Here is an 11,557-nt window from a genome sequence, read left to right as displayed (position 1 = left end):
ACAAAAGATTCACATAATGCTTGATCAAAGTTTCATTTTCTAAATTAGTTACAGACACTTGTACGATGAGTTCTTGCTCACTGCTTGCCAAACATTTAAGGTCATCTGCAATGCCTGTCTTTGCGGCGGGGTGGTTCTTCTAATGTCCACTACTGACATGATCTTCAAGTGAATCAGTCAAAGCTAGGTTACACTTACTGAAATCCACTCGATTTTTAGTCGAGTACACTCTGATTTTGATAGGAATATCTCACCTGTTGGTGTCGGTGGCCCCATCTGTCTGGAACCCACTGGCTGCGGTGTCCTGGGTGCTGGCATCGGCAGCGTCCTCCCCGATGCTGGTGTAGACATCCTCTGTCCCCCTAGACATACATTTTTTCGTCAGTAACATTTATGACTGAAACAATTTCAATAGTTAAACGCTCTTACTTTCAGTTTTAGACAGTTTTAAGGAGAAAAGAGCCAAAAATGACACCTATAATCACCTAACATTTCAACTTCTTTTATTTTGCCAAAATAAATATGCGTAGTTTGAAAAAATCTGAAAACTGATGAACTGCTTTGATTGTTTGGGATTTAAATTCCTAACATTTTCATCTACATTGTGATCTCCCACCATTCTCTTCCATTTTTAGAATCCACAAAAGATAACACAAAATCCTACAAATTTGTTTACAAAAGATTCAGGTGATGTTTTAACCAAGTCTCATTTTTTAAGTAAGTTACAGATATTTAAATGATGTGTTCTTGCTCACTGCCTGCCAGACATTTTAGGTCATCTGCAAAGCCTGTCTTTGTGGTGGTTCTTCCAATGCTGACTGCTGACATGATCTTCAAATGAGTCAATCAAAGCTATTTTACACTTCCTGAAATTCACATGATTTCTAGTTTAAGTACAGTCTGATTTTGATAGGAATATCTCACATGTCGCCGTGGGTGGCTCCATCTTTCTCGAACTGACTGGCAGTGGCGTCCTGGGTGCCGGCATCGGCAGCATCCTCCCTGGTGCTGGCATTGGCGTCCTCTGTCTGGACATATATTTTTTCATCAGTAACATTTATGACTGATAATTAATTTACTTACTTTCAGTTTTTGACAGTTTCAGGAATATTCTATGAATATCTATCAATTCAACTTCTTTTATTTTACAAAAATTAATGAACATGCGTAGTTTGAAAAAATCTGAAAACCGACTGATCTGCTTTGGTACTTTTGGATTCAAATTCTTAACATTTTCATCTCCATTATTATCTCCCACCATTCTATTCCATTTTTTTAGAATCCACCAAAGATAACACAAAATCCTCAAAATTTGTTGACAAAAGATTCACATAATGCTTGATCAAAGTTTCATTTTCTGAATTACTTACAGACACTTGTACGATGAGTTCTTGCTCACTGCTTGCCAAACATTTAAGGTCATCTGCAATGCCTGTCTTTGCGGCGGGATGGTTCTTCTAATGTCCACTACTGACATGATCTTCAAGTGAATCAGTCAAAGCTAGGTTACACTTACTGAAATCCACTCGATTTTTAGTCGAGTACACTCTGATTTTGATAGGAATATCTCACCTGTTGGTGTCGGTGGCCCCATCTGTCTGGAACCCACTGGCTGCGGTGTCCTGGGTGCTGGCATCGGCAGCGTCCTCCCCGATGCTGGTGTAGACATCCTCTGTCCCCCTAGACATACATTTTTTCGTCAGTAACATTTATGACTGAAACAATTTCAATAGTTAAACGCTCTTGCTTTCAGTTTTTGACAGTTTTAAGGAGAAAAGAGCCAAAAATGACACCTGTAATTACCTAACAATTCAACTTCTTTCAGCAATCCAAAGGGTTATTTACTGTGGCAGTGAAGGGGTTAAGTACAGTCTGATTTTGATAGGAGTGCCTTACCTGTTGGCGTCAAGTCTGTCTTATCTGTCTTTACATCTAGTCAAGGCACAAGACCTGATTTTGACAGCAGTCCCTCACCCTAAAGTAGTGGTGGCCCCATGTTCCTGGATCCTGCTGGCGGTGTCCTGCTCAGCCCCGGTGTTTCTCAAGTCGTAGCGCTGTCCTCAGTGGGCTGCCTGAAAACTAGGAAACTCAGGGCATTAGTGCCACACTTATTTGTTCTTCACAATCCACACACACACACACACACACACACACACACACACACACACACACACACACACACACACACGGCTGTGCATTGTGTTAGGGTTAGAGGGTTAGTCTCAACACTATGCTGAACTCGGTGCACGCTTCCACTCAGGTGCACCATCCAGGGACAGACAGACAGACAAATGGACGGACACACACACACGGACAGACAAGACAGACAGAGAGAGAATGGAGAGATAAGGGGGGAAGGGCTAACTTAGCTTTTTCAGAGGCCTCATGAAGTCCCTTGTTCATGTCACAGATCCCTGATAACATGACCACATACAAATGGTCAAATACATTTAAGACTGTCAAAGTATTTAAACATGAATGGTGTCAGGGCTTTCTGGGATCTTGGGAAAGGGAGAGGGTTTGGTTTTTTTTCAAGCAAAAATATATCAAATAAAGCCAATGGTTGAGTTTACAAAACAATAGTTATGCTGAAACATTATTGGTATATAATGCTGCATATTGGATCATTTTGACAACTAATGCAACATTTTTATAAATGTCTTCTAGTAACAGTTGGCATGTATCACTGCATCTGCTAGCGTTCATTATTAACATTTCCTAATATATTTGTTTTCTCTAGAGACATCATTCACTTTTGATTTTCATCCGACAAAGGTTGCAACCATCACTAAATTGCAAATGTCTCCATCACAACAGTTGCATTCCATGGCGAACTGGTCACTAACATAGCTCAGTAAGGAGTTCACAGGTCCGTATCACTGTCCTTAGCACCCATTTCTGTATTTGGCGACTTATTTCTTGCTGTTCATCATCAGGAAGTGCCATGGCAGAATCAGGACATTTCCTTCTGATTCAGCGTTTTAAGAATGTAAGCATGCATGTTGTTTCATTTTTTTTAATGAATTACAGACACTTGTATCACGAGTTCCTGTTGGCTACCTGCCAGAAATTTAATGTCATCTGCAAAGCCTACGTTTGTGCTAGTTCTTCCCATGCGGACTACTGATATAATCTTCAAGTGAGTCAGTCAAAGCTATGTTACACTTCCTGAAATCCACATCATTTCTGGTTTAAAGTATAGTCTCATTTAGATAGTAATGCCTCACCTGTCGGCGTCAGAGGCTCCATCTGTCTCGAACCCACTGGCAGCGGCGGTGTCGTGTCGACGACCTCTGTCCCTCTGGACATATTTTTTCATCAGTAACATTTATGACACATACTTCATTTCAATAGTTAAACCCACTTAATTTCGTTTTTGACAGTTTCAAGGAAAAACCTGCCAAAAATTATACCTATCAATATTACTTCACAATTTAATTCCTTTTATTTTGCCAAGATAAATATCCATTGGTTGAAAAAAATCTTACATAAAAATTCTTAACATTTTCAACTATACTGTAATCTCCCACCATTCTATTCCATATATAGAATCTGCCAAAGTTGGGTCAAATTCCTCAAATTTTGTTTACAAAAGATTCAGGTCATGCTTTATCCCAGTTTCATTTTCTAAATTAGTTACACACACTTGTACGATGAGTTCTTGCTCACTGCCTGCCAGACATTTAAGGTCATCTGCAAAGTCTGTGTTTGTGGTGGTTCTTCTTCCAATGCTGACTGCTCGTGAGTCACTGAAGTCAGTCAGACAAAGCTGTGTTACACTTACTGAAATCCACATTATTTTTAGTCAAAGTACAGTCCGATTTTGATAGGAATATCTCACCTGTTGGTGTCGGTGGCCCCATCTGTCTGGAACCCACTGGCTGCGGTGTCCTGGGTGCTGGCATCGGCAGCATCCTCCCCGATGCTGGTGTAGACATCCTCTGTCCCCCTAGACATACATTTTTTCGTCAGTAACATTTATGACTGAAACAATTTCAATAGTTAAACGCTCTTACTTTCAGTTTTAGACAGTTTTAAGGAGAAAAGAGCCAAAAATGACACCTATAATCACCTAACATTTCAACTTCTTTTATTTTACCAAAATAAATATGCGTAGTTTGAAAAAATCTGAAAACTGATGAACTGCTTTGATTCTTTGGGATTTAAATTCCTAACATTTTCATCTACATTGTGATCTCCCACCATTCTCTTCCATTTTTTAGAATCCACAAAAGATAACACAAAATCCTACAAATTTGTTTACAAAAGACTCGGGTGATGTTTTAACCAAGTCTCATTTTTTAAGTAAGTTACAGATATTTAAATGATGTGTTCTTGCTCACTGCCTGCCAGACATTTTAGGTCATCTGCAAAGCCTGTCTTTGTGGTGGTTCTTCCAATGCTGACTGCTGACATGATCTTCAAATGAGTCAATCAAAGCTATTTTACACTTCCTGAAATTCACATGATTTCTAGTTTAAGTACAGTCTGATTTTGATAGGAATATCTCACATGTCGCCGTCGGTGGCTCCATCTTTCTCGAACTGACTGGCAGTGGCGTCCTGGGTGCCGGCATCGGCAGCATCCTCCCTGGTGCTGGCATTGGCGTCCTCTGTCTGGACATATATTTTTTCATCAGTAACATTTATGACTGATAATTAATTTACTTACTTTCAGTTTTTGACAGTTTCAGGAATATTCTATGAATATCTATCAATTCAACTTCTTTTATTTTACAAAAATTAATGAACATGCGTAGTTGAAAAAAACTCAAAACCGACTGATCTGCTTTGGTACTTTTGGATTCAAATTCTTAACATTTTTATCTCCATTATTATCTCCCACCATTCTATTCCATTTTTTTAGAATCCACCAAAGGTAACACAAAATCCTCAAAATTTGTTGACAAAAGATTCACATAATGCTTGATCAAAGTTTCATTTTCTAAATTAGTTACAGACACTTGTACGATGAGTTCTTGCTCACTGCTTGCCAAACATTTAAGGTCATCTGCAAAGCCTGTCTTTGCGGCGGTGGTTCTTCTAATGCCCACTGCTGACATGATCTTCAAGTGAATCAGTCAAAGCTAGGTTACACTTACTGAAATCCACTCGATTTTTAGTCGAGTACACTCTGATTTTGATAGTTATACCTCACCTGTTGGTGTCGGTGGCCCCATCTGTCAGGAACCCACTGGAAGCGGCGTCCTGGGCGCTGGCATAAGCAGCGTCTTCCCTGATGCCGATGTAGGCATCCTCTGTCCCCCTAAACATATATTGTTTCGTCAGTAACATTTATGAGTGATAATTTTAATACTTAAACGCACTTACTTTCAGTTTTTGACAGTTTTAAGGAAAAAAGAGCCAAAAATGACACCCACAATTATCTAACAATTCAACTCCTTTTATTTTACCAAAATAAATATGTGTAGTTTGAAAAAATCTGAATACTGATTAATCTGCTTTGATTCTTTTGGATTTAAATCCTAACATTTTCATCAACATTGTAATCTCCCACCATTCTATTCCATTTTATAGAATCCACCAAAGTTGTCAAAAAATCCTGAAAAAAAATGTTCACAAAATATTCAGGTCATGCTTTATCCAAATTTCATTTTCTAAATTAGTTAACACACACTTGTATGATGAGTTCTTGCTCACTGCCTGCCAGACATTTAAGGTCATCTGCAAAGCCAGTGTTGGTGGTGGTTGTTCTTCCAATGCTAACTGCTGACATGATCTTCAAGTGAGTCAGCCAAAGCTATGTTACACTTCCAGAAATCCACATGATTTCTAGTTTTAAGTACAGTCTGATTTTGACAGGAATATCTCACCTGCCAGCGTCGGTGGCTCCATCTGTCTGGAACCCACGAGCAGCGGTAACGTCCTCCCCAGTGCTGGCGTTGGCACCCTCTGTCCCCATGGACATATATTTTTTTGTCATTGACACTTATGATAGATACTTATTTTAATAGTAACACAATTTCACTTTTGACAGTTTCAAAAAAAAAAAAAAAAAAAAAAAAAGAGCCAAAAGTGATCCCTATAAATTTTTAACAATGCAACTCCTTTTACTTTGCCAAGATAAACAATTATTCACAATTTGAAAAAATCTAAAAATTGACTGATCTGCTTTGGTGTTTTTTTGGATCTAAATTGTTAATTTCATCTGCATTGTTGTCTCTCACCATTCTATTCCACTTTTTACAATCCAAGGTGTCACAAATTCCTGAAAATTTGTTTACAAAAGATTTAGATCGTTTTATCCCAGTTTCATTTTCTTAAAGTTACAGGCATCTATGTAATGAGTTCCTGCTCACTGCCTGCCACACATTTACTGTCATCTGCAAAGCCAAAGCCTAATATGATTTCTATTCAGTGAATATATTTTGCCCTGGCCAAGTCCTTCCGTGCGTACAAATACCAGTAGGGTTGTTTCATGGGCTACCATGCCATGTTTGTGCACTGGCACTACCTGCAACATACATATTTTCATTCCGAGTTTGTAAATGTGCAAAGAAAGCCAGTATTTCCTGTACTTGTATGATTTTATGTTGTGTAATATGTGTTTATGATCTGAAAGTGAGTGGGGTTTTTTAAATATCATGTGTATCAGTGGGAGGCAGACTAAAAAAAAATCTTGGTAAAAGTCGACTTACTTGGGATAAAAGAGGCGACGTATCGAGCCACAAGCTCTTCTTCAGGCAAATGAAATGAGTGAGTGACAGACAGAAAGGTACAGACAGAGAGGGAGAGAGAATAAAGTTCAGGAAAGGAAAGTGATAAGAAGTCACAGGAAAGGACACAAAGCAGGGTGAGTAGAACTGTCAGTGTGAATGTATGAGGGAAAGAAAGGGTTCTGAAAGGGAAGGGTGAGGGAAGATGGGCAGGGGGTGAGAGGGCAGGAGTGGGGAAAGGGGGTGGAAGAGACTGTTAGTGTTAGGGACATATTAACAAGGAAGTAAAATAATAAGTGAAAAAAATATATATAAAATAAAATAAAATAAAAATAAAAATAAATAAATAAATTTAAAAAAATATATATATATTTTTTTTTTTAAATAAAATAAAGAATAATAATAATAAAAATAATAATAATTAAATAAATAAATAGATAAAAGAATTAATATATATATATATATATACACACACATATGCATACATACATGGACATATACACACACACATATATATATATATATATAATTGAAAAAATAAAAATAGAAATAAATAAATAAATCAATAAAAAAATGATAAATAGATAAATAAATATAAACAAAAGTAAATAATTAAATTAAAACAACAGCAAAACAACAACCACACATACATACATACACACACACACACACACACACAAAACACACACACACACAACACACACACACACACGCACACACAAAACCAAACACACACACACACACACACACACACACACACACACACACACACACACACACACACACGCACAAACACACACATACAGTTTCAGTTTCAGTTTCACTTTCTCAAGGAGGCGTCACTGCGTTCGGACAAATCCATACACGCTACACCACATCTGTTGAGCAGATGCCTGACCAGCAGCATAACCCAACGCGCTTAGTCAGGCCTTGAGTGCATGCTTACATATTTGTGTACCTATGAAAGTGGATTTCATTTTACGTAATTTCGCCAGAGGACAACACTCTCGTTGCCATGGGTTCTTTTTCAGTACGCCAAGTGCGTGCTGCACACGGGACCTCGGTTTATCGTCTCATCCGAAAGACTAGACGCTCAGTTTGATTTTCCAGTCAAACTTAGGAGAAAGGGCGAGAGCGGGATTCGAACCCACACCCTCACGGACTCTCTGTATTGGCAGCTGAGCGTCTTAACCATTCTGCCACCTTCCTCCGAAGGGAAGAGGAAAACAAAACAAACCACACACACACACAGAGGAATATATAAATAGATAAATACAATAAAATACAATAAAATAATAAAGTATATATACAAAAAACGGGATGAGTGGTGGTGGATAAATAGAGGAAAAGAGAAAGAGGGCAAGGATCAGAAAGGGGTTAGAGAATGTCTGGAAGACCGCTGCCATCACTCTTTGGTGTTGTGTCCAGCTGGGGCGAGGGTACCAAGGCGGGCAATCACAGTGGACTCCATGAAGCGCAGGTACAGGCCAGTGGACTGGTTCTGCCAGACAGCAGCGATCCTCGCATGGGCAAAACTGTGAAGGGGGCTGTTGAAATGAGTGCCCACTGGGTCACCATAGCCAAGGCACATGGAGCGCAGGTGTTCAGTGAAGCGCTCGTTCAGGCTGCGGTAGGTTTCACCAGTGTACTTTTTGGCACAAAGGGTGCAAGTGAGGATATACACTAGGTTCTCGGACTGGCAGTCGAAGTGCGCCCTGACTGTGAATTTCCCAGTGGGACCCGTGAGGGTGGTGGAAGTATCCCCGAAAGGGCATGTTTTGCACCCCTTCCGGCCACAGGGACTGGTACCAGGAGGGAGAGGGGGCCCAGATCTACAAACAGCAGCTCGCACCAAGTGGCCCCTTAGGTTGGTGTCTCTCTTGAAGGCAATGAGGGGTGGGCGGGGAAATATCTCACTGAAGCGGGTGTCAGACTTAAGAAGGTGGAAATTGTTGAGAAGGATGCTGCGTACAGGGAGGTTGTGGGGGTGAAAGGTCAGGACAGCTGCAATACGCTCATCCTTTTCTGTGTGTTCTCGGGGCATCAGTGCCTGGGAACGGGGGATGGCACGGGCCTTATCAAGGCCTCTCTGGATCAAGGCCTCAGGGTACTGTCTGGCTAGAAAAAAGCCAACCATCCTCTCAGCCTGATGTTCAAAATCCAGCTCATCACGACAGATGCGTCTGAGCCGAAGGAACTGGGAGAAGGGAATGCTGTTTTTGCAGGCCTGGGGGTGACTGGAGGAGTACAAGAGGTACGAATGTGAGTCAGTCTCCTTATAGAAGACACTTGTGGTCAGAAAATTGCAGGTGGGTTGGATGGTGACAAGGATGTCCAAGAACGGGACGGAGGAGCTGGAGATGGTGTGGGTAAATTTTAAGGCAGGGTGAAAGTTTGACATGAAGTCGATGAAGGCCTGGAGGGAATCTACGGGGCTGGTGGCTATGCCAAGGCAGTCATCGATGAAGCGCTTGTAGAAGGCTGGTCTGACACCTTTGTACTGTCTGAAGGCCTGCTCCTCAATGAAGCCCACAAACAAACAGGCAAAGCTGGGACCCATTTTAGTGCCCATGGCAACGCCGCTCTGCTGCTGGAAGTGGTCCTGGTCGAAAGAGAAGGAGTTGAGGGTCAGGACAAGTTCAGTCAAACGCAGGATGGTAGGAAAATGGAGGCGGAGAGAGCTCTTGGGTAGAAAGTGTTTGACAGCCAGCGTGCCTTCCTGATGGGGGATGTTTGTGTAAAGAGACACAATGTCCATGGTAAACACATGCCTCTCAGTGCAGTCAGCAGGGAAGGAGAAGTCGTTCAGGAGGTTCAGGGTGTGATTGGTGTCCTTCACGTAGGTAGGTAAGGCAGCCACCAATGGCTGGAACACGGAGTCGAGGAAAGCGGAAATAAGGGCAGTGGGGCAAGCACAGGCCGAAACGATAGGTCGTCCAGGATTGTTGACCTTGTGTATTTTGGGGAGGAGGTAAAGGAGGGACTCACGAGGCTCCTTCATGATAGCATGGTAGGCTTCAAACGGAAGATGACTGTTAACTGTGGTCTTGATGGTCTTACGGATGAGCGCATTGTCAGCCTTGGTGGTGTCTCTGGCGATAGGGCCGTAGAAGGTGGTGTTGGACAGCTGAGACCTGGCTTCTTGGAGGTAGAGGTCTCTTCGCCACACGACCACTGCACTACCCTTGTCAGCAGGTTTGATGATGTCTCTTCTGTCCTTCAGCTCTTGCAGGGCTTTCTCCTCACCAGGGGTCAAGTTGGATCGTCGTAGAGGCTAAGGCTGCAGCTGGTTGATCTGCCTCATGCAAGTGTCAATATAAAAATCCAAGGCAGGAAAGGCACCTGGTTTAGGGGTCCAAGAGCTAGGGGGTCTAGAAAAGAGACTGGCGATGTCTGTATCCTCTGTCGATGGAGGAGCTGGCAGAGAGGCCTGGGCAAAATGGGCAGCCAGGCGCAGCCTCCTGAAGAAGCGTTGGCACAGGAACAGGGTGCAGGCCCGGTTGGTAGTGGGCTTGAGTGGCACGAACTTCAGGCCCCTGGCCAACACTTTACGCTGGTCTTCAGGTAACTCCAGATCAGCTGGGATGGTCACTACCAAGTGGGGATCAAAAGAGGGAGGGACACTGTTGGAGGTGAACATAGGGTTAGGGAGCAAAGCCTCAAATTTCTTCTTTTTGGTGGCTGACATGGAGGTGTACAGCTGTTGGTTGGCGATACGAGTGGTGCGGATTATAAATGTAGAGGTGGAAGGCTCTAAAAGGTTGAAAAGTTGACGCCGTAAATGCTGGATCCTTCGGGTGATGAGGACAGAACGATGAGTATACGTTAAAATTGTCTGTTCCATGAGTCGGAGGCCAGTGGAGCGAAGGAGACGGTGGGTGGCAGAAACAAGGCCAGGGTGGCCAGAAGGGGGACTGAACTTCAACTGAAAACCTTTGGGCAGGAGGTGTCTTCTGTGACACTGCTGCATAAAATGGATGTGATTAGTTAGTCTAGTCTTATCAAGGGTGCTGCGCAGGTAGAGGACACCAAGGGACTGGGGGATGGAGGGCAGGGTCCGAAGCTGGGCCAAAGCAGCGCCAAAGCAGGCAGAATCCACAGGCATGTTGGGCACAAGGTAAAAGTTGAGATAAAAGCACAGTAAAATAAAATAAAATGAAATGGGGTAGAGTAAAACAGAGTCGCAGAGTAAACCAGGGTCGCAGTCCGATGATAAAATGCTTTGTAGGCAATAAAAGGGTTGTGACTGCACGGTGTCGACGTAAAACAGTGGGAGGTAGACTAAAAAAAATCTTGGTAAAAGTCGACTTACTTGGGATAAAAGAGGCGACGTATGGAGCCACAAGCTCTTCTTCAGGCAAATGAAATGAGTGAGTGACAGACAGAAAGGTACAGACAGAGAGGGAGAGAGAATAAAGTTCAGGAAAGGAAAGTGATGAGAAGTCACAGGAAAGGACACAAAGCAGGGTGAGTAGAACTGTCAGTGTGAATGTATGAGGGAAAGAAAGGGTTCTGAAAGGGAAGGGTGAGGGAAGATGGGCAGGGGGTGAGAGGGCAGGAGTGGGGAAAGGGGGTGGAAGAGACTGTTAGTGTTAGGGACATTAACAAGGAAGTAAAATAATAAGTGAAAAAAAAAATAAATAAATAAAATAAAATTTAAAAATTTAAAAATTAAAATTTTTTTTTTAAATATTTAAAAAATATATATATAAAATAAATAATAATAATAATAATTAAATAAATCAATTGATAAAAGAATTTATATATATATATATATATATGTATATATATATACACACACACACACACACACACATGCATACATACATGGACATATACACACATACATATATATAATTGAAAAAATAAAAATAGAAATAA

At 41.6% G+C, this 11,557-nt stretch overlaps 1 protein-coding gene across 1 annotated transcript; it reads right to left on the bottom strand.

The window, feature by feature from the left end:
* Nucleotides 1–8,081: 8,081 nt before the first annotated feature.
* LOC143274611 (uncharacterized) lies at nt 8,082–10,781 on the bottom strand. Its single transcript, XM_076578479.1, has 2 exons — nt 10,019–10,781; nt 8,082–9,901 (listed from the first exon to the last, which is right to left on the bottom strand). The coding sequence occupies exons 1-2, from the start codon at nt 10,779–10,781 to the stop codon at nt 8,082–8,084; spliced, it is 2,583 nt and encodes an 860-aa protein (XP_076434594.1).
* Nucleotides 10,782–11,557: the final 776 nt, after the last annotated feature.

Source organism: Babylonia areolata, chromosome 29 (genome assembly GCF_041734735.1).
Source record: "Babylonia areolata isolate BAREFJ2019XMU chromosome 29, ASM4173473v1, whole genome shotgun sequence".
Classification (NCBI taxonomy): Eukaryota; Metazoa; Mollusca; class Gastropoda; order Neogastropoda; family Buccinidae; genus Babylonia; species Babylonia areolata.
The sequence above is the reverse complement of the archived record's forward strand: the minus strand, read 5'-3'. Positions and strand labels throughout refer to the sequence as shown.